The sequence below is a fragment of the Magnolia sinica genome, chromosome 16 (genome assembly GCF_029962835.1).
Source record: "Magnolia sinica isolate HGM2019 chromosome 16, MsV1, whole genome shotgun sequence".
Lineage (NCBI taxonomy): Eukaryota > Viridiplantae > Streptophyta > Magnoliopsida > Magnoliales > Magnoliaceae > Magnolia > Magnolia sinica.
In genome coordinates this window covers 15,738,125-15,762,134 of record NC_080588.1, presented here as the reverse complement: position 1 = coordinate 15,762,134, position 24,010 = coordinate 15,738,125, and the positions used below count along the sequence as shown (strand labels likewise).

At 40.2% G+C, this 24,010-nt stretch overlaps 1 protein-coding gene and 1 long non-coding RNA gene across 2 annotated transcripts; both read left to right on the top strand.

The window, feature by feature from the left end:
• Positions 1-16,380: 16,380 nt before the first annotated feature.
• LOC131229747 (LRR receptor-like serine/threonine-protein kinase RPK2) lies at positions 16,381-20,537 on the top strand. Its single transcript, XM_058225760.1, has one exon. It carries the CDS (start codon positions 16,556-16,558, stop codon positions 19,949-19,951), a length of 3,396 nt encoding a protein of 1,131 aa, XP_058081743.1. The 5' UTR covers positions 16,381-16,555; the 3' UTR covers positions 19,952-20,537.
• Positions 20,538-21,646: 1,109 nt separating this feature from the next.
• LOC131229748 (uncharacterized) lies at positions 21,647-23,617 on the top strand. Its single transcript, XR_009163569.1, has 2 exons — positions 21,647-22,327; positions 22,414-23,617. It is a non-coding gene; the product is annotated as an uncharacterized LOC131229748 (long non-coding RNA).
• Positions 23,618-24,010: the final 393 nt, after the last annotated feature.

The window sequence follows — 24,010 nt, the reverse complement described above, 5'->3', positions numbered from 1 at the left end:
GTGTTACAACAACAGAAATACCTTGATATTGAAAAATCATAACTATTTAAGTACAACTCTGATAGAGGCGATTCAAAAGTCAAATTGTAGTTTGATAAGTCTAGTTTTGTAAAAAAAAATGAAAAATATAATTTTATACTTTATTCTACCGATTTTGGGTTATTACATAACTAGTCAGAAATTGTTAGTTTCTGGACAGTCCTCACTGTATGAATTTTAGGATTTTCTATAGACCTTAAATTATGATGAAATTTTGAAGAGTGATAATAAACTCATAGACGTGGAGCACAACCAGATAGGGATGACGAGTTGTCGAACATGGATGATAGGAATTTAGGGTTGAACTCGGACAACAACGGTCAGAATTTAGGGCCGCTCGCACTCAAGTCGGATAGGGCAAAAAAACAAAACGACATAGATTTAGGGTAAGCTCAGACAAGAAGGGACAACAAGGATTTAGTCTAGGCTTGGACAAGTAGGGACGAGCGGTACAGCAACTCACGCTTGGGTTGACTAATGCGAAGAACCAGAAAGGAGGAGAGGGGACACGGGTAAAAAATCAAAAAGGGCAAAGGGGGGTTGGAGCTCAGGGTACTCATGTAGGAAAGGGCGAAGGAAGTTTAAGGCTCATGCGAGTGACTATTTATATTATTAATATCAATATATTATATATATTAATCATATTAAAATCAGGCCAAGTTGAGCTCGAATTGTGCTTCGAGACGATTCAAGCCTAGCTCGGGCGAGCTCGAAATTTTTTCAAGCTCATTAAAATAGCTTGCCTTGGCCTGAACCCAATTTTGAATTGAGTTGAGTCGGGCTTTTCCGAGCCAAGTCGAGTTGGGCTTTTTCAAGCCGATTCGATAGAGTTAACCAAGCTAACTCAATTTGTGTCCAGATCTACCCAAGCCTGGCCCATTGACAGCCCGAGGAGAAAGCATGGTAAACTGGGTATACTTTACTACCACTATAACCGTCATATAAAATAAATTACTTAACCTTATTATTTAGCATTCTCTTCCCTTCCTTCCTATAGTTGAGAAGTAGAATCTTCTGTGGACATTCCGTCTCCCTTCATAAATTTCTTGACACAATCATAATCATATATTCGATTTATTTCTAAAAAAATTTAAGTGAAATTTTTTTGGCATTATTTCAACTTCCATTTTATCCGTCCAAATTCAAAGGTTAAATTAATAACAATTAATTGGGACTCATCCCTGACGATTTTTTTCTCTCTTTCTATTTTTTAACCAAGAGCATCCAAATTGTGGGCCCAACTGCGAATGTAACGTAGCCAAGAAAAAACCCTGGTTGGATATTCTGAACCATGCGATTTTGTCCACTGAAATTTTACGGTACATCTGCTAGCCAAGTTGAATATTGAGGATCGTCCAATGAATTTTTTATGTCACATCGACATCTATCATGGGACCCACCACTTGGATGGTGCTGATTTTTGCACGTATGCCATACGTCCGCTGAATAAGTCACCGTGTTAAACAATCCCACGGTCTTGTTCCAACTTGGCATTGAAGAGACAAAGAGGGTGCACGTTAACCTCCATCACTCACAGCTTAAGTTAGTAATGCTGATGTGCATTTGTTTTTTAGCGCCACGTATACGTTCTGTAGGAATCTTTTAACGCCATAGTCCAACCGGCGGCTGCCACCGTTGACCGCAAGTGGACCCCGTCGTAAGAAGCACGTCTGGCCCCTCAGACGGGAAACGGAAGGAAAAGATAGTGGAAAGAAAAGACTTCTATTAAAGCTACTTGCACAGTGAGATTATATGCCTACTCGCGTTTACACGTGCCAAATCCTGGCCGTTCAACAGCAAAATACCACTGAGATTTTGCCCACACGAAAATATAACCCGCTTGGCTCATTTTGTTGACCATATATGCATAAAGAGGAAAACGTTCAGTTGTAAGTATTGACCAACGGTCCAGATTCAATGCACATGAATGCCCCACCTTATGACCTATTTTAGACGGCAAACCATATGACGAATGGCCCAAATGTTCCATACCCACCCATCGTGCGAATAGAAATGCAACACGGCGAAGATGTGCGATTTTCAAGTTATCCCGCTGGTGGGCCACACATGAGCTTAAAAAAATAGACCTAGTGACCACTGATCAGCTTAGTGGGTGTTACCTCTACTGTGGGGCCCACCTTGATGATTTCTTGTATATCCACACCGTCCATCTGTTTCTAAAACTCATTTTAGGACTGGGTACAAAAAATTATGCAGATCCAAATTTCAGGTGGACCACACCATAGGAAACAGTGGTGATTGAGTGATCAACAGTGGGCCCACAGAGCTTACCTATTCAGGAATCCCCTTCGGTGTTGCAGGCAATCCATGTGGGAAGCAGACTGTATGGTGAACCGCTGTGGGGGCCCACTGTGATATATCGATGCTATCCATCCATTTTGCCGATCATTTTAGGGCTTGAGATTAAAAAAACGAAGCATATTCAAATCTCAAGTGGACCACACCATGAGGAGCAGTGAGGATAATGACCTCACGATTGAAACCTTTCCAAGGCGGGCCGTAAATTTTATTTGCCTTTGACAAGCTGATAAGGTCACACAAACTTGGATGGAGGGAAAACATGAACATGAGTATGATCCATAACTTTTGTGGCTCATAATGAATTTTTAACGGTGGGCATTCAATCACTATTGTTTCTTGTGGTGTGGTCCACTTAAGCTTTGCTTCATTTTTTGGCTCATGATATAAAAATGAGTTAGAAAATAGATGGACAACCTGGATAAAACACCCCTCACACATAATAATGGGCCCCACAACGCCCAACATAACCCACTTGGGTAGTGTTGGGGCTGTTGGCCTTCGGCTTGGTTTGATTATTGTGTGACCTATGCGGGTGTGCCAAAACTGATTACACGGCTTAATTCAAATTGAATAACTTGACCTAATGCCAAGATATGCAGATATGTTAAATGTGAGTGCATATCACCAAGACCTAAGAAGATTTGTCACCTATTTAACAACTCACATTATGAACGTAAAATGATTATGTAATTATCGGAGGGTAGGGTTCTTCCTTTGAAAATGGGTTATACGTTACTTTCCGTATGAAAGTGTTTTTATAAAGAAAAACTGTCAAAGAAAAAGGAAATACTTACGGTCAATCATAAATAGCAATAATAAGATATCTTTATGAAAGTTGAAATGATTGTATTGATAACAGGAATAGTCTGGCACAAAAGCATAAACCTTAATTACAACTAAAAATTATCATTATTGAATTATGACTAAGGATTGCTGCTACTCTTATGATAGAGCTAAGATATGATAAGGAAAGATAATTCAATTTGTTTGTTGGATTGGTATGAGACCACTTGCTATGTTGAACTTCTTGTTATTTATAAATTTCTGTTATAGCTTCTCTTCAGACATTTATCTTCTTTATTTCAATGATTATGGCAATTGAATCATTTCCACGTCCATCTTTCAAATCCTTTTATCTCTTCATTTCTTCCTGATACGTGTCCTTTTAACTATTCTTTTTTGCTCAACGACTTTCCACCACTTGGACATCTCGGTTGCACCTCTTCATCAGCTGACGTGTATCACCCAGCTCAGTGCCAATTGTACTTCCGTAGAAAGCGCTTAAAATATCTCTAAAGATCTTTCGCATGTTATATATTTCTCATACAACAACATGTGTCATTTTCTAATTAGTTATTTTTATGAATGGTCAGAAATTGAATACAATAGGGGCAACATCCAATCCCTTTCCCTTAAGCTCTAGTGTACCATCAAGCTAGGCACGACTCCCATCTAGTCAAATGCAGATCAGGCAGAGTTATCACACCAATCCCAATTAGAAATAAACTCCAATATAAAAAAACTTATTAAAAACCACAAAAGTTTTCAAGTTCATCTTTGTGTTTTCCTTTCATCCAAGTTTGAGTAACATTATTAATGATGAAATACAAACATTATGGTGGACTCTAAAAAAGTTTCAATGTTGGGTGTCATCTCCACTATTTCCTGTGGTGTGGTTCAATTGAGCTTTAAATCTACTTCACTTTTGAGCTCATGCCCTAATTTGAGCTGGAAAGACAGACAGATGGGGTGAATATAAAACACATTTATCATGTTGGGGATGCAGGACGGCATGGTGCTGCCAACACCGCTGTGAGGCGCAGTGTGATTATGTGTTTTATATACATGTTATCCATCCATTCGGCACATCATTTTAAGGCATGAATTATTGTGAGTGAACCCGCTCTATATCACACCACAATGATGTAAACCCAAACCAACAATAAACTCAGATCAAACCATAGGTGTTAGAAATTTGGATCTAACATCATAGCCAATCTGTGCGCTTTAAGGTTGTACGATAAATGAAGATAGAATAATCTAATGATGCAGGATAGCGAAACCAACAACAAACAATCACAAACACAAATATTTTATATGGAAAAACCCTTGCAGGAGAGAAAAACTATAATCAAAGCCTTAAAGTTGTATAGACTCACCTTCTTCGATTATAAATGTACCCAATCTCCCCTTGCGATATACACCTCTAGGAAACCCCTATATTCCTTGAGAAATCCTTCCTAAGTCCCTTTACAGGTGTAGAAAACCCTCTCCCTTGGCCAACCCTAGCCCCTTGAGAAAACACTTATACAACTCCACTTGAAGCTCCGTGTCCACCAAACATGATTCCAGTATTGATCGTGCCCTTTAGATACCTGAGAATGCACTTGACAACATTCCAATGCTTATATACCTGTTGACCACACTGATTGCCTATGAGATGTCTGCCATTACATATATCAGACTCCCCACTGCACTAGTGTATGACACCTATGATATTTCTGAAATCTCTTCTTCTGTACTTGGACACGATTTGGCTGACAACTTAAAGTGACCTGCTAAAGGTGTGTTAACTGGCCTAGAGCACTTTTCATGTGGAACCTCTTTAGTACATTCTGCACATAACCCTTTTGAGAAAGTCATAGTTTCCCAAACTCCTATCTCTGCTTATCTTCATGCCTAAGATCTTCTTTGCAGTGCACAAATCCTTCATGTCAAACTCCTTAACAAATATTTAAGCAAGTGTATCTTAGTCTTATCCTTTATAGCAATTAGCATGTCGTCTACGTGAAGCATTAGTAGAATGTATGATCTGTCCTCAAGTACCATGTAGTATACATAGCAATCATACTCACACCTGTTATACCTAATCTCAGTCATGTAGAAATTAAACCACTTGTACCACTACCTCAAAGACTGCTTAAGCCCATACATGCGACTTCTTTAGCCTACACACATGGCCTTCCTTACCAAGAACCTTGAAACCTTCAGCTTGCCTCATGTAAATGACTTCCTCCAAGTTCTCATGAAGGAATGTTGTCTTCGCATCGAGATGCTCCAATTCCAAATTAGATTTCACTATCAATGCCAGTAACACCTTGATTGAGCTATATTTCACAACTAGAGAAAAAACTTCATTGTAATCCACTCATTCCCTCTATGAGTGCCCCTTTACTACAAGCATTGTCTTATACTTTTCACTCTCCTTTTTTGTTAATGCTTCTTTCTTCCTGTAGATCCATTTGCACCCTATATCCCACTAACTTTTACAAAGTTCCACTAACTCGCATGTCTGATTCATGTAGAGCGATTCCATCTCCTTTGTCATGGCCGACAACCACTTGTCGCCGTCTTTTCTAGATTTTGCTTTTTAAAATGTTGAGGGGTCTCCACTCCATGTGAACAAGCCAAAAGAGACCATATCCTGGAACTCATATCTAACAGGGATTCTAATGGTTCTTTTCTCCATGTTCCTGGCTAAACTTTCATATGTACACTTCTAATTATTTTGCTCAGTGCCTTACTCCTATTGATTTTGACCTTCAGTAACGTACTTAACTGGCTCGACCTGCACCAATGATCTCTAGGTCCCATCTGATTTCTCAGCTACAACTTCCTTATTGGTTTCAACATTGATGCCTCATCAAAGATGACATCTCTACTACTAACCACCTTTTGAGTAAGTGGAACTCAAAGTTTGTAACCCTTCATACCTTTCACATACCCGACAAAGATGCACTTCCTAGACTTTAGATCCAATTTTGTCCTCTACCCACTCTGCACGTGGACATATGATGGACATCTTAAAATTCTCAGTCTCGAGTAATCAATGTCCTTTTATGTTCAGACTTCCTCTGTACGTTAAAGTCTAGCATTGTATATGGTGACCGATTTATTATGTAACATGATATATTCACTACTTCAGCCCAGAAGCTTTTAGGCAGCCCCACATGCAACCACATCCTTCTCGTCCTCTCCAACATAGTTCTATTCATCCTCTCTGTGTAATGCCCCGTGTTTTCAGGACTTGAGTATACAACTCGTTTCCCAAAAACCCTAGTGTTAACCTTTAGAGAGCCAAATTTCATATATATATATATATATATATATATATTCCTTTCAGAGTTAGCAGTTTAGCGTAGGATGGACAAATCAAATAAATGAAAATTTACATTTACATTTAGAATATACAAGTAATTGCCCAAAATGACTTATACAAACCAATGTCTCGATATTTACAAATATAAGATTTACAAAATTTAATACATGAGAAATATTAAAATGCATTTAAACGTAAGCCACACGATCGCGTAGCTTCTCTTGGCACGGACAATCATGCATACTTGACAATTACACCCGACTCCTCATCAGTCTGAACCTGAATATCACTTAACCCACCCGTGCTACCTGTACGGTTATATATTTGATGGATGGGTGGCCAGCTCAGTGTGAATTCCCCTCAAGATTATACACCGCCGCCTCAGACAAGTATAGCATGAAAGCAACCAATCAAACAAAATATAGCAAAATGCAGTCTTATTACATGCATGGATCCATGAATGCATCATCGACCTGGGGATGCTCATCCAGTCGGCAGTTGGGCTCATCACCCATGCAAAGGCTGGCCATTAGCGAAGCACATTACATGCGTACATCACGTACCGCATAATGACTACCTATCATACATCACGTACGTAAAATCGATAGTCGATGGTCTGACAGCTAGCGAAACGATACCCCCAATAACCCGGAGGGCACGTGCTACAGCATCCAGAAATATCCACCGTCATCGTTAATATGCCATGTATGCATGATTAACTAGACCATTATTAATCCAATTACAATCAGCTGGTTTAATAAAGCTCAAGGTCACTACGGGGGCTCGTCACCCAGCGTAGGCCGACGGCTTGGGCATAGTATCTCATTTCCACCATTCACGGCCCATGAGTCTACTGCCTTAGGATGTTGATAGAACCCATCAGCATGTGGCCAATCAACTCTCAATGTATAGGAAGCTACCATCATATATTAAGTGAGAATGAATGTCAAAGATACTAAATACAATGATTAAAAGGAGTCGGTATGCATGCCTTAAATACGAATAAGCAACAGCGATATATAAAAACATCAAATGGTTCATCCCACAATCAAATGGGTGGAATCACCCCATAGATGGTAAGTCCTCTGAATAATTTTGCCACTAACATAACCTCCATGTTAAGGGTATATTCTTAACACAATCAATCTCATTACACCCTAAGTATGTACTCTCTTTCATAGATAGAGGTTTACCTCACAGACTAGAGAGATTTCAATTCATATGTGTCTTGCAAACAGTACAATAGTATATCCAAATGGCATGGAAATCATGTATCGAACTAGGATACCATTATAATAAAGTACAACTTAATTACAAGTGTAAATACAATTCAAGAACTATTAAATGAATCAATGGTCTAGCATATGCATTTGATATTCATAATCAATTCTCAAACATATATCTAAGTAAGCTAGTCATATAATTAATCAAGCTCTAAGGCATCATTCATAATCAGTTTAAAAGTTATCATTGATTTAATTTAGAGATGGAAAGCTTAAGGGGAAGAAATCATCACCTAATGAACCGAATCACCTTCTAGCGTCGCTAAGTGTTCGCGCCCTTAGAATTGAATCCTACCACAACCAAGAACTTGTACAATTAGATCCAAGTTCTACGCACTACCTAGATTTAAGATCATAGTTTAGGGTTTGAATTATTTATCTTAGGGTTTTAATGTAAAATTAGGACTTTCATCCTAACGTTTAGCCCTAAACTTAGATTCTAGGATTTGAACTCTAGTTGGTGTATTAGTTACAATTTAATCTTAATAATTATAAGATAATTATTAGCGTTAGTGTTATAATTTACATTAGCTAACATATTAATAATGATGCTTCATAAGTTTATATTTACATATACTGACGTTATCTATTATTCTTATAATGACTAATAATCTCTTAAATAGTGCAAGTAGTAATAATAAAATTTTTACTAACAATAATATAATAAGGACTAATACTAATAATCATATTAACAAGGATTATACTAATTCCATAAGGAAAATGATAATGTTTTCTAATGATAATAGTCATAACTATCCATAGTGACTCTAGTTATGATAATAGATACTATGATCTACCATGAATTATAAAATTCTACAATTAGATCCAAACCTAACACACTATCTATGTTTAGGGTATTGACCTAGAGTTTATACTACTTAGGTTTAGGATTTCATCCTAGAGTTTAGTCATATGCTTAGGTTTGAGGATTTGGATGTTAATTGAAGTATAATTATAAAATAACCATTATCCTTAATGATATGATTAAGGTTAGCTATGCGATATTAATAATCATTGCAATGCAATAAATAGTATGACCTACTTTCAATGATTATACCTAAGAATGATATTACTAATATTTAATAATAGTAATTTTGATTGTAAAAACTACTATTAGCATGTATAATCTATAACAGTTAGCCATGCTTAATAATCACAATTATTATCGAAAGACTAAATAACTCAAAACAAATCCATTTTAGGGAGAAAAGTTGACTTACATTAGTCAGTTTGGCAGCTTAACTCCATGCAAATTAATGTGGCATGGAGGCAAACATCGTCCCTTAACTTGAATCAACTAAGTAGCACCTCACCCACACATTCTTCTTCCTCTTATGTTCTCTCTTCCTCCTTTGTCCTTGTCATCTACTCTGTCTAGAGTCCTACAAGGCTCATATTCAAGCCAGGCCCGAACTTGGCCAACAGCTCAACTGAGTTGACTCGGTTGGTACAACCACTGCCCAATCTCTCTCCCTCTCTACCTCTCTACCTCTCTCCTTCTCTTTTCTTTTGCTCTCTCTTTCTTTCTCTCTCTTCCTATCTTTTTTTTCTTTTGTTGGAATATCCAGCCATACCTAGATCAGTCCCAAGCTTGACTCGGCCTGACATGACGTGGTGCAACACCACCACTCGCATCCTCTCTCTCTCTCTTCTTCTTCTTCTTCTTCTTCTTCTGTTGCAACCAGTCAGCCCTGACCCGACTCGCACAGCAGGACTCAGGGAGTTCAGCCGAGTCGACTCAGCGGTGGCTCTCTCTCTCTCTCTATCTACTTCTTCTCCTTCATCCTTTCTTCATTCTTCTCTCCTTCTCCAATCTATCCTTCTGTTTTTCCTGCTTCTCTGGAGGCCCAGCAGGGCCCTTGGCTCGAACCAGACTCGATGGAACTCATCGAGTCAACGCAGTCGTGACCAGCTAGCAACTCCACCGCACCGCTCCTCGACACCTCTGCTCTCTCTCTCTCTCTCTCTCTCTCTCTCTCTCTCGGATCATTTGGATGGCGATGATGTGGGCCACACGTTTGTAACTCTGGACCCAAAATCGATAGCATTACAAGTTGCACTGATGGTGCAAGCTTGCCGTGGAAGATGACCGAGCTCCAATGGCACTTCTCGGTCTGATGAATCTATCCTGATCCCACTGCTTCTAGATGGTTCGTATGCACCCATAAGAGCTAGTGGAAGCTTGAAAACGAAGCTCCAAGGGTGTTTTGCGGGCGGTTTCGAAGATAGAAGGTGATTGCCGTTAATGGCGGATTGGAAACAGAGCTTCGTTCCTTCGATCTGGAGGTGTTGGATGATATAGATGGGTTCATAGGAGCTTGTGGAATGATCAGAGTGGAGCTCTATTGGTGTTTTCATGGTGGGTTTGAAGGGAGGAAGATGGTTGCCATTTTTTGAGTGCGATCGCGAGGATAGGAGAATTAGCATTGAGGGCTGATCTGCTCCTTCTAAAAGCATTGCCCTAACGATCCCAGACCGATCGGATTAGTAACAAATGGTCTGAATTTTCTCTGGCCAAAACCGTCTCCAAATTTCGATGGGTAGGAACCGAAACCAGACATGGTTTTGTTTGGAAAACCATAAGCAAATGGACGGCTGAGATAACACCATATGAATGGCTGGAATTGAGGGATTCCACCTCACTCGAATCCCCATCCTGGCAAACTAAAGGAGAAACGAAAATTTTTCATTTTTGGAAAGAACCTACAACACAGTCAGTTTGCGTTAAAGTTTGCGCCCACGCGTGTACTTGTCATCATGTGAAACAGGCGAGGTTTTGATCAGGCGTGGACGCTCTATCAAATGGGCTGTTTGGATCCTCCAACTGGGATAAGATGGTGGGCCACATCTTGATTAAATGAGGGAGAAAAACAAGCCGTTTCAAACGGCTGCAGGTAGGAGAATTTCCTTTTTTGGACAAGCCCGGGTTAGTGCTTGTATGACCGCATTGGAGGTCTGGTGCACAATGAGTGCACCACTCTTAGTGCACACGCAACACCTGTGTGAGGTCCACCGTGATGTTCTGGTGAAATCCACTTCTCCCATTCGATCTTGGGGTTCCTAATCAGAGCCCTAGATTGAATATTAGGCAGATTTAAGGCCTAAGTGGGGCCCATAACTTGATTTGGGTTATATTGATGGATTCCCGTGAATCTAATGGTCGGATCATCTCAAAATTGAATGTCAACGGTTAAAAGGGTCTTAATGGATCACGTGTATGTTCAAGACCTTCATAATATATCACTAGTCCAAATACTAATATTAATATTAATTTTATTACTATTATTATTTATTATTATCATTGTTTATTTCCCTTTATTATTATTATTATCATTATCTGCATGTATTTTCTGTTGTGGGTCCCGCTCTGTAGGTTATTAGGACTATTTGTCTCATGATTTTATATTATTGTTATTATTATTATCATTGTTATTACCTATACACACTGTTATTTATTTATCTTTTTATTTATTTATTTATTTATTATTATTATTATTATCATCATGCCTATAGGTAAGATGTGAGATTATTCGTTATGCGTCGTTTAGCTACATACCCTAATATTAGGGTTTCTTTGCATTAAAGTGAGCTACACCACCTGAATCCCTAATTATCAAATCACGATTTACTGAGCACTTAAACGATCCAACGATTGGATTGTCTAACATTTAATTATCAATAACCCTTGGGGCCCTAACGAATGTTTAGGTGTAATCTGGGAGTTAGATATGAAATTAGATAATCAGATCTGTGTTTTTCAAATAATGGATCTTCCTACAGGACGTTTTAGACCTGATGAACAGTGGATTTAGACTGGAATGATCATAAATGTTCGAATAAGTTAGGTTTGTACTTATACTAACTTGGGTTACTCGGTAGCACCCGAATACGGGAAAGTACGGGGCGTTACACTCTGCCACCTCATTGTCTTGTGGGTCCCTGGAGTTGAGAAGTGCCATGTGATACCTTGTTCCTTACAAAATTCCATGAATTACGCTTCTCTATACTTCGTGCCATTGTCTAACTTGAGACACTTGACTTGTCTCCCGATTTGCTTCTTTACTTTTGCCTTCCATTTCTTGAACTTGGCAAACACTTCGGTCTTATGGTCCATAAAGTGGACCCAAACCTTTCTTGAGTAATCATCTATGAAGGTCACGAAGTATCGTGCTCCTCCCCTAGACAGTACTGTCACTGGCCCCCAAACATCGAAATGAATATAGTCGAGCACCCCACTGCTAGTATGTGTAGCAATCTTGAACCATATCATGCATTGCTTGCATAGGATGCAATGTTCACAGAAATCCATCTTGCATGCCTTAACTACCTTTAACAATTTTCGTTTGTGAAGTTCCATCAAGCCCTTCTCGCTCATATGCCCTAACCACAGATACTACAAATTTATATCATCTGTGTCGGATTCTACGTGTGAGGTGGAAGCGGCCTCACCCATAACTGTGCTCCCGACCAACTTGTACATATTTCCAACCTTATATCCCTTCATCAATACCATTGCACCTCTTATGACCTTTAATACACCGCCAAATGCGGTGAATGTGCAACCGTTTATATCTAAAACTCCTAAGTATATTAAATTTTTCTTCAGATTTGGGACATGCTTAACCTCACCGAGAGTCTAAATGACTCTGTCAAACATCCTTACCTTGATGGTTCCTATTCCGATGGCCTTGCATATTGTATCATTTTCCATCATAAGACTTATAGGAATCGAACGAAGTCTTATCCAGGCATATGTGATATAAACATCCTGAGTTTAGAATCTACGTATCTGAGAGAGACTTGTACCTGAAGAGACCGAGAGGAGGTCTCTTTCTGAGTTCTCTTCTGCTACACTTGTTGATTCAGTTGTGTTCCATTCTTCTTTGCTTTTTCTTTCCATGTCATCCTTTCATTTCTAACACTCTCTCTTGAAGTGCCCCTTAATGTCGCAATAAAAGCATCAATCATTTGCCTTCGAATTCGATCTGGACTTTTCTTCTTATTTGGCCAAGATCGCTACACGAATCGCCCACGTTCCTAACTCCCTTTTGCGACTAGCCCTTCAGCCTAAGAGTCCTTATCACTTGACTTTTTCCTCATCTCGTTGAAAACGAGCGCCGCAGTGATTTCTTTGAGCTTCACTATATTCTTCTCATACAGAAGAGTAGTGACAAGATGGTCGTATGACGAGAGAAGCAATGCTAGAAGCAATGTTTTAAATATTATTATTGCATAATGTATCACACCCTTGGGATACAGATACATATTAGTTATTGCATGGGATATATCGTTGTTATCGCGTAATGTATTGTTGTTGTTGGGAAACATGGGAACGTTGGGAAATTGGTTGAATTTTTCATGGAAACTTTAAGGATTGTTGAACAAGACATCAATACACACTTAGAAATCCAAACATTACAAAAAAAAAGTGCACATAATAGGGGTTTCCTTTATATGGGTTCCTGATACATGCAGTGTCTAACTAAACTGATGCAACTATATTTAAAGTTTATTCATATAATTTATAAACATAAAAAGACATATTTGAAGACATAAGTAATACATTCAAAAGCAAGAGAAGAATCAATAGATCAGGTTACATACATATTTGATTTTGTGTTTGGATACAAAGATTGCAACTGATTTGCGAGAAATTGAGAAATTTTAATGTTTTCTAATTTTTCCCAACTTGTCCCATCTCCCCCAAATCTTAAAATTGAACCTCCAAATCCATGCTTTTTCATGAAAAACATGAAGAATCATAGATTTGTAATAATTTGATACTGATTTAACGAGATTTATAACAAAAAAAAAAAGGATTAAAAATTGAAATGCTCACCTGATCGAATAGGTGGGATATATCTGCACTAACTGTGCATTTCGTATCGCACAAGTGGGATATAAGATATATCGTGGGATATATTGGTTGATATCGTCGATATTTAAAACACTGGCTAGAAGTAGCACCGCTTTATCTTCTTCCTTGACCGTCTCTCCAAACCTTACCAATTCGCTACATAACTTTGTAAATAAGTTCATGTGCTCTAGGAGATCGGATCCTTCTTTCAATTTCAGCCCTATTATGAGGGATTTTGATGTGTATATGTCTTCTAACTTTCTTGATATCATCGGGGGAGATTCCTCGATCAGGACGTTGTACATAACCTCATCTGACAAACATAAATAGATGGTGCTCATAACTTTCTCCCAAACATCACTTCAGTCATAATTCGACATCTTCTCCAGTTTTATTTCTAACAAACGCCTTGCTCGACCCTTGTGAAACTAGAATGTCCTTGACCTTTCGCTGCCATAAACTGGAATTGTTCTTCACATCAAACTTTTGTATATCGAATTTAGATTCTGATATCTTTGCTCAAACCCAAACATTCAACCTGACGCTCTGATACTATTTTGTTGTGAGTGAACCCTCTCTATATCACACCACAATGATGTAAACCCGAGTTAACAACAAACCTAGATCAAACCCTTGGTGTTAAAAATTTGGATCTAACACCACCACCAATCTGTGCACTTTGCGGAAGTACGATAAATGAAGATAGAACAACAGAGATCCACTTTAATCAAAACCTTAGAGTTGTACAACCGACTCACCTTCTTCAATTATAAATGTACCCGATCTCCCCTTGCGATGCACACCTGTAGGAAACCTCTAAAAACCTTGAGAAATCCTTCCTAAGTCCCTTTACAAGTGTAGAAAACCTCTCTCTTGGTCAACCCTAGCCCCTTGAGAAAACACTTGTATAAGCTTTTGATAAGACCCAAGCCCTAATGAGAAAACCGGGCTTAAATAACTTATTTTGCACAAAATTGCAAAACCCGACGGTCGCACCCACGGTCGACCATGAATCATTACAGAGAGTCATAATCGACCGTGGAATTTCATGGTTGATCGTGAATCATCACGGAGAGTCATGTTCCATGGTCGACCGTGAACATCACAGTGAGTTGTGGTAGACCTTGAATACTCAAGGTCAACCATATCCTGCAGAATACAAGGCATCTACACAACATGTACCTTAAAAAAATGAAGCATATTCAAAGCTCAAGTAGGCCACACCAATATGGTGATTGAAATCCAACCATTAAAAATTTCTCGGGATTATAAAAGTTTTAGATTGAGTTGACATTTGTCTTGGATGATAAATAAACATCACGGTGGGCCAATAAAGGCTTTAACTGTGGGTGTCATTATCCCACCACTGTTTTGGTGCGTTGTGATCAACTTGAACTTTGGATTTACTTCAGTTTTGGATTTATCCCCTAATATGAGTTATAAAAATGGATGCAACATGCGGGTATAAAACACATACATCAAGTTGGGTCCCACATATAAAACAAATACATTATGGTGGGCCACAACACCCGATGCATAACACACCACCAATGGGTCCTAATCTGGGACTGGTTGTGGCTGGTGACCTCAACACCAGCCATCTAGTTGGTGTTAACCTTTGTGGTCCCACTTTTATCCTTATTATTCATCTATTTTCTAATTCATTTTTAAGCATGAGTTAAAAATGAGGTAGATCCAAAGCTCAAGTGGAACACACCACAAAACTAGTGGGGAGTGAACATGTTGAAAACTTTTTGGGCCACCTGAGTTTTGGATCAAGCGGATTTGTGTGCTTTCCCAAGTCTGTGCAATCTCATGAACAGGTTGGGATGGCAAATAAATTTCATGGTGGGCCCGAGAAGGTTTTAACGATGAGTGTCATTATTCCCAACGTTTCCTTTGCTTCGGTCCACTGGAGCTTTGAAATGAGCGAGCAAAATGGATGGACGGTGTGGATTAAACACGTGCATCAGAGTGGGCCATGGAGGTTTGACACCAGCTAGCTGGCCAGTGTCGGGTTCACCAGCCAAACCGCGTCCCCTAATCTGCGTCCTCATGTTGGCCCACAGCGCTCAACACATCAACACAACCTGGACGCGGATTGCGTCCTACCGCGCCTGGACGGTAATCCATCTCTGTGGGCCCCACCGTTATGTAAGTGTTTTATCCACGCCCTTCATCGCTTATCTCAGATCATTTTAAGGGATGTTACTAAAAATGAGGCAGGTACACAGCTCCATTGTAGCACGCCAAAGGAAGCTGCTGTGATAATGACACCCGCAATTGAAACCTTTCTAATGACCACCGTGATGTATTTTTTTTTACCATCGAACCTATTCATAAGGTCACGTAGACGTGGATGACGTGAAAACACAAATATCAGCTTGATCCAAAACTTCTCCGGCTCCTAAGAAGTTTTTAATGGTGGATGTTTAATCCCCAATTTGTGGTACACTTAAGCCTTCCACTTGCCTCATTTTTCGGATCGTATCTTAAAATGATCTGAGAAAAGCTATGAACGGCGTGGATAAAACACTTACATCACGCTAAGCCCCACAGAGTCATGCCCGGACACCGTCAGGGCAGGGGTAGGACGCAATCCGCGTCCGCGTACCATCTAATCAACCGCTTAGATCTCCTGCACTTACCACGTGAGCATGGCCGCTTCTAATCCTACTCGCGCGAGTGGCTTTCGAATAAAAACGAAAAACGAGAAAGGAAACCAGAAAAGGAGAAAGAAGGAGAAGAAAAAAGGAGTGGAAAAGCAAAAGAAAGAAAACGCGTTTTCCCAAATAACTCTCTCTCTCTCTCTCTCTCTCTCTCTCTCTCTGTCTCCGAGATTAGGGTTAGGGTTTCTGAACTCTTCTCTCCCCCCCTCCCCCTCTCTCTACCTCAGGGCCTGTGAGAGAGCTCTTATTAGCGTTTTAGATCTCTTCATCGATCTCACCTGAGAAGATGAGAAGCCTCCGATCCCTCTACAAAACCCTAATCCTTTCTCTCTTTCTCACTCTCCTTCTCTTCCTTCCTCTCTCCATCTCTGCCGCCACCTCCGAAAAGTCTATTCTCCTCCAATTCAAATCCTCGGTCTCATCCAATCCTGCCGATCTTCTCTCCGACTGGAATTCTGCTGATCCCGACCCGTGCTCATGGTCTGGGGTCTCCTGCGACTCGAAATCTAGGGTCATATCCCTCAACATCACTGGCAGCAGTGGCGGCGGTGACTTCCGCAGAGGTAATTCTCTTTCGGATGCTTCTTGCTCTGAATTTTCTTTCTTCGGTCGGAATTGTTCGGTTGGTAATAGAAAATTGGCGGGGAAGCTGTTGCCGTTGTTCGGGGAGCTATCTGAGCTCAGGGTTCTATCTTTGCCGTTCAATGATTTTGACGGTGAGATTCCTGTCGAGATATGGGGTTTGGAGAAGTTAGTAGTGCTCAATCTTGAGGGCAATTCTCTGTCTGGGACGCTGCCTTCAGAATTCAGAGGCTTGAGGAGGCTGCGTGTTCTTAATCTTGGTTTTAATGGTGGGATTGAAGGAGAGATTCCGATCTCTCTTTTGAACTGTGTCGGGTTGGAGATCTTGAATTTATCTGGAAATAAACTGAATGGGACCGTGCCCGGTTTCCTTGGCAATTTCTCTGAATTGAGGGGATTATTTTTGTCTTTGAATCAGTTGAGTGGGTCTATACCGAAGGAGCTTGGGAATGGGTGCAGGCAGCTTGAGCATCTTGATTTGTCGGCAAATTTTTTGAATGATGTCATTCCTCATAATTTGGGGAACTGCGGCGTATTGAGAACGTTGCGATTGTTTTCGAATATGTTGGATGATGTCATTCCACCGGATCTTGGTCGGCTTCAGAAGCTTGAAGTGTTGGATGTATCGAGGAACAGCCTGAGTGGGCCTGTGCCCGCTGAGCTTGGAAACTGCTTAGAATTATCTGTGCTCGTTCTTTCGAATTTGTACAATCCGTTGCCGCCATCTGTGGACTCTTTTGGCAGGCCATCGGATGTTGCCTATGACGATTACAACTACTACCAAGGAGGGATTCCGGTGAATATCACGAGATTGCCAAAGTTGAAGATAATTTGGGCCCCAAGGGCCACACTGGAAGGTAGTATTCCAAGTGATTGGGGTGCTTGCAACAGCTTGGAAATGGTTAACCTGGGTCAGAATCTTTTCACTGGAGAAATTCCCGTGGTGTTTAGTCAGTGCAAGAACCTGCATTTTCTCGACTTGAACTTCAATAAGCTGAGTGGGGGCCTCAATGTGAAACTTCCGATTCCTTGTATGCAAGTCTTCGATGTTAGCAGGAACCAGTTATCTGGTTCTATTCCTAGGTTCATTTACAATGGATGCCCTTATCTACCCACCTCCTTGAATGCTTCGTTTGTCCACCCTTACAATCCCTCCACTGCATATTCTTCATTCTTTACATACAGAGCTCTCACTGCAATGTCATTGCCATCGTTTGCATCCAGTGGTGATCTTGCAGTTCTTCACAATTTCAGTGGGAATAATTTCTCTGGCCCCCTTCCATCTTTGCCAATTGCTGCCGAAAGGTTGGGCAAACAAACTGTTTATGCATTTCTGGTCAGCGGGAATGGCCTTACTGGTTCACTTCCTGGGTATCTGTTCAACAAGTGTGCCAATTTGAATGGATTGTTTGCCAACTTTAGCAACAATCAGGTTTCTGGTCAGATTCCGGTGGAGATTGGTGAGACTTGCAGATCTCTTAAGCTTTTGGATCTTGCTGGGAATCATATTACTGGATTGATACCGTCGAATTTCGGGTATTTGGACTCTCTTGTTAGCCTTGACTTGAGTAGGAACGAACTGCAGGGTCCAATTCCGGAGAGTTTTGGTCAGATGAAGGCTTTGAAGTATCTATCATTGGCTGGCAACGACCTGACTGGGCATATCCCTAGCAGCTTGGGGTGGTTGCCTTCTCTAGAGGTGTTGGATCTTTCTTTGAATTTCCTATCAGGTGAAATTCCGAGAGACCTGGTGACTTTGAGGAATCTGTCTGTTCTTTTACTCAGCAACAATAAACTCTCAGGGCAGATCCCTTCGGGTTTAGCAAACGTGACGTCGCTCTCTGAATTCAATGTGTCATTCAATAACTTGTCTGGGCCAGTACCATTGAATGCTAATTCGATGAAATGTGACAGTGTCATTGGGAACCCATCTCTTCGCAGTTGCCCTCTAGTTTCACTGTCCGTGCCATCATCCGATCTGCAAGGGCGGAATGGGGTTGCACAACAGTATGCTGCGTCTCCATCAGCAAGTACATCCAAGAAGAGTGGAAGCAGCGGATTTAATTCCATCGAGATCGCCTCTATAACATCAGCGTCTGCTATAGTTTCTGTCCTTCTTGCACTGGTGGTTCTCTTTCTCTATACAAGAAAATGCATCCCAAAGCCCACGGTTCAAGGATCAAGAAGGGAAGTTACAGTTTTCACTCCGATTGGGGCGCCACTGACTTACGATAATGTCATGCAGGCTACAGGAAGTTTCAATCCTAGTAACTGCATTGGGCATGGAGGTTTTGGAGCTACTTATAAAGCTGAGATTTCTCCAGGAGTTTTAGTTGCGATAAAGAGGCTCTCAGTGGGACGGTTCCAAGGGGTTCAACAGTTCCATGCGGAAATCAAGACCCTCGGAAGAATGCGCCATCCAAATTTGGTTACTTTAATAGGATTCCATGCCAGCGAGACAGAGATGTTTCTTGTATATAATTATCTGCCTGGAGGCAATTTGGAAAATTTTATCCAGGAGAGGTCCACAAGAGCCGTTGACTGGAGGATGCTTCACAGGATTGCTTTAGATATTGCTCGTGCACTTGCTTATTTACATGATCAGTGTGTCCCTCGGGTCCTCCATCGCGATGTCAAACCGAGCAATATCTTATTGGACAACAACTTCAATGCGTATCTGTCAGACTTTGGATTGGCTAGGCTGCTGGGTACTTCTGAAACACATGCAACCACAGGTGTTGCAGGAACTTTTGGATATGTTGCTCCAGAGTATGCGATGACATGCCGTGTTTCTGATAAGGCTGATGTCTACAGCTATGGTGTGGTACTGCTGGAGCTGATATCTGACAAGAAAGCCTTGGATCCTTCATTCTCTTCATATGGAAATGGTTTCAATATTGTTCAATGGGCATGTATGCTTCTCCGGCAGGGCCGGGCACGCGAGGTCTTCACCACAGGGCTGTGGGATATGGGTCCTCATGATGATTTGGTGGAGACACTGCATTTGGCCGTCATGTGTACTGTTGATTCCCTCTCCATCAGACCTACAATGAAGCAAGTTGTTCAACGGCTGAAGCAACTTCAACCTCCAACATGTTAGCTGATTATGTATCCAAGGATTCACTCATCTGTTATGTGGAAGGTAAAATCATTATTGCAAAAAGCATCAGTGGGAACAGTGAAGCAGCACTTTTTGAGTTGTAATGAAGCATGAATGCCTAGGAAGTGCCTAGGAAGGATCTTCAAAAGAAAATGAATGCCTAGGAAGTGGGGACCAGAATGAGGTTCCAAAGCAGAAGTGGGGGTGAGCAGTACATCAGGAAGAAGCTTCCTGCAGGTGAGGGCAAGACAGAATTGGTGTTCATGCTAACTGATGATGCATCCAGGGAGTAACTCATTCGTCATGTTAAAGCAGAAGTTAAGACGGTATTTGTGCTCCCATTGTCCATTTTTGGGCTTCCCTCGGATTCGGTTCTGAGTTGTACTTATTCTCTTGTAATATATTGCTGACATTTTTCCATGTTGCACTCTGAGGGAACTTGCTAACCAATCTGCAGAAGAGTGCAGATGTAATATCTAAATCATATCTTTTTTCAGGACTTTTTCAATCGTGTATCACAAGTTCCTTTTGCAGTTAAATAAAGTGCATATATATCTCCAAGGATTTTTGGAGCTGTTAAATGACACATTTTATAAGCACCACAACGCCTCTGTTACATGCACAGAATGCATTTCTTTATTTTTATTCTTGAGATTTGCTGGTAGAACTGACTTAAAAGCTGAATAGTAAAAATGCTGTTAATATTTTAGTTACAAGAATCATGGGACAGGTCAAGATTCTGTCATGTAAACGGAAGAGGAAGAAGAGATGCCATTAGGAAGAAAAAGTAACCAAGAAAACAAAAAGAAAAGTGGAAGAAGAGATGCAGGCATGGGTGACGATCATGGACAAATCCAGAATCCAAGATGGACCAGCTTTTCCAAGTCATGGCTTAATCAGTGGACACTACAATAGTAGGGCAACTGACAGTAATTATAGGAACAGAAATGTGATGGATTTATTTGTTTATTTATTTGCATGGAAATAGAATCTGATGGTTGATAAGCAGGTGCTAAGAAATTGTACACTTCCCATGCATTAAGGGCCTGTTTGGTTTTCCAATTACAATGGGTAATGATTACTTTTGTAATTGTGTGGTGACATCACTTAGTTTGACTGCAATGATCATTTTGCTACATTGTTTGTTTCACCCAGAAATCACTGTAAAAATGGTAGTTTTATATTGTGAAAATGTAATGATTACAAGTTACTTTACCTACTTCATTCACAAGCATATTTGACTCTCGATTTATGAGCCATAATTCCTGTTTAAACAAACACCTGGAAATGATAATGATGACTCATTTACTTTGCATTTCATAGGAAATTAGAAAACCGAACAGACCCTAACTGAAACTAAAATTTTCCACATTGTGGACCCCACTGTTGATAGGCCATCCTTTCAAAATCAGTTTGGTTGAATGGTCCTAAACCTCTGATTAGTGGACACATATTTGTTGAATTGAAACAATTGGATCTTTTTCATTTCTACCATCCACTCTGGATCATCAAATTAGGGTCACTTTTGGCTTATCGTCCAACTAAAGTGGTGCTCATCATTAGGAATATTTAATTTGAGCTATTTACATTCCACATACACAATGTCTTAGTGCCTGTGTAAAAATATCACACGTTGGCATAGTATCAGAGTTTTTCTTCTGGAGTTTTAAGGTAGATGCTAGTTTTATCTGGCATAGTATCAGAGTTTTTCTTCTGGAGTTTTAAGGTAGATGCTAGTTTTATCAAGTTGATGAATCTTCTTTGTGTGCAAGTGCCCAATGTGATTAAAATAAAAATAAAAATAGCTGTATTTGTTGGAAATTGCTTTTGAGAATCTGGAATTTAATAATTATAGTCATCTGAAAACTGTTTCTAGTTGCTGGAAATTGTATTTAGCTGCAGGGAAGATAATGTAGCTGCTGGAATTTGGAGATTTGTTACTGGGATCCGTTATTGTTATAGGTTATATTTTGGGGAGATTACCATCCATTTATTCAATACCCTTTAATGTTCACGATAGCAATTGATCGGGTCCAATTAAATCCCTGATCAATTTCATCCTTCTGATTGCAACTTGAGAAAAAATTTATTTCTTTCCCGGAAAACTCAGTTAACCGAGATTTGTGATTCCTGGCCACTTATCAAATGAAGCCACATGACAATGAGATTTTTTGTTGGATTTTTAGGGGAATATGTTTTCTAGTGCATGTAGAATGAACATGTAACTTCCCATGCACATCTGATATGATGGGAAAATACCCCTCCTTAACTGTATTCTTCCACATCTGCGTGACCAACAGAGTTCTGTGTAGTAATAAGCGAAGTTCTGACAGTTGCAAAGGAGGCTTCATTCACTATTTGCTAATTAGCTAATGTGTACGTTTGTCTGCCACCTGTAATGCTTTGAACTCCACATGATGGATGACATCCGTATTAATATGCAAACATCTGATTTGAAGCAGGACTGCATGTTGTATCCCTTTAAGAGAAGCAGGACTGCATGTCCCTTCAAGAGAAGCAGGTGAGAAGCAGGACTCCATATGGAGTTGGAAGTAAGTCTCTCTTCTAATTGCTATTTCAGTTTTAGCACGAGTATGGTGTCACTTTCGATGCGTTGATCGTCTAATCTGAAATTTCAGCTGCTTTTTGATAACCATGACAGTCTGAGAATTGTACAAGTATTCATGCAAAAAGAGAGGAGGCAAATCACAGCTTAAGGGTGGGATACCAGCCGCTCATCAGGCTGACTTTGTGAACTGCTATGCCAGAAATCTGGCTTGTTTACTCATTAAGTGGGCCATGGGAATACGTGGAAAAGCGGATGATTGGAAAAAAGATGCCCATCTGTTCACAAATGTACTGGTGTAGCCAACCTGATTTGTGGACCTTCGTAATGTTTATGCCACATCAGGTTCCAAGTGGCCCAGCTCTGGTACATGTTTGCTGTGTTGCATTTTTTCTGTGAATCACCTACTTAGTCTCTCCTTGCAATTCACTTCTCAATCATCTGGATCCCTTACATTTCAAGTGATTTGCCCAAGCGTTCTCTAGTATTCCTGTATGTGTAATATACTGCAGAGAAACATTCAAAAAACCAGATTAGACTGGTTAGTTTGACCTGTTTTGATAGAATGGGGAACTCTGTGGTCCAGTTAGATCTGCAGATGTTTTACCATCTATGGTGGCTTGGTCTTTAGTCCTGGTTTGGTTTGCCCTTTAACTGGGCAGCATGGTGTGCCATAAAAGCCGTTACGTAAAGGTAACGGTGGCAACCATTACGCGTTTCGGGATCGTAACGGCTGTAACAGCCATTATGGAAAAAATGACCTATAATTGCCGTTAATGGCACATTACGTCCCTGTAAAGGCCATAATAGCCCTGTAATGGTCTATTACGAGGCAGATACAAGTTTTTCATACTTTTAATCAACATTACTGGGCAGATACAGGTTTTTTGAGGTTTTTTTCAAAAAAATAAATAAATAATAACAGCCGTTGTGCCCCATATCGTAAAGGTAATGGTGGTGGCCGTTACGGCCACCGTTACCGTTACGGAACACCTTGCTGGGCAGTTCAGCATGTCATGCCACTTTCTGCTTTTCTCCTCCTCCTTTGGATGCCTCTAGATACATCTTTTTATTTTCTATTTTCTCAAAATGTTCACCTTTTTTAAAAAAAATAAAAATAAAAAAATAAATTGAAGTAATGTTCTTTTTTCTGCTGGAAATATGAATGTGATATTGGGATGCGGCATTCTTACAATGGGGTTTTGAACTAAGCATGTTTGTGGGTTTCTGTGAATGTGGTGTGATTTCAATTGATTTGCCTCGGCATTTATCTAATATCCCTGTATGCATAATCTACTGCAGATCAATGTTCAAAAACCCTGATCAGACTGGTTTGACCTGGTTTGGTTGAACTGGGAGCTCTGCTGGTCCAGTTAGTATCTGGAAATGCTTCATTTCACCAGTTGTGGTTGCTTGATTTTTAGTTCTGGTTTGGTTTGTCAATAAACTGGGCAGTTAATCCTATCACACCAGTTTTCCCTTTTCTTTTTCTT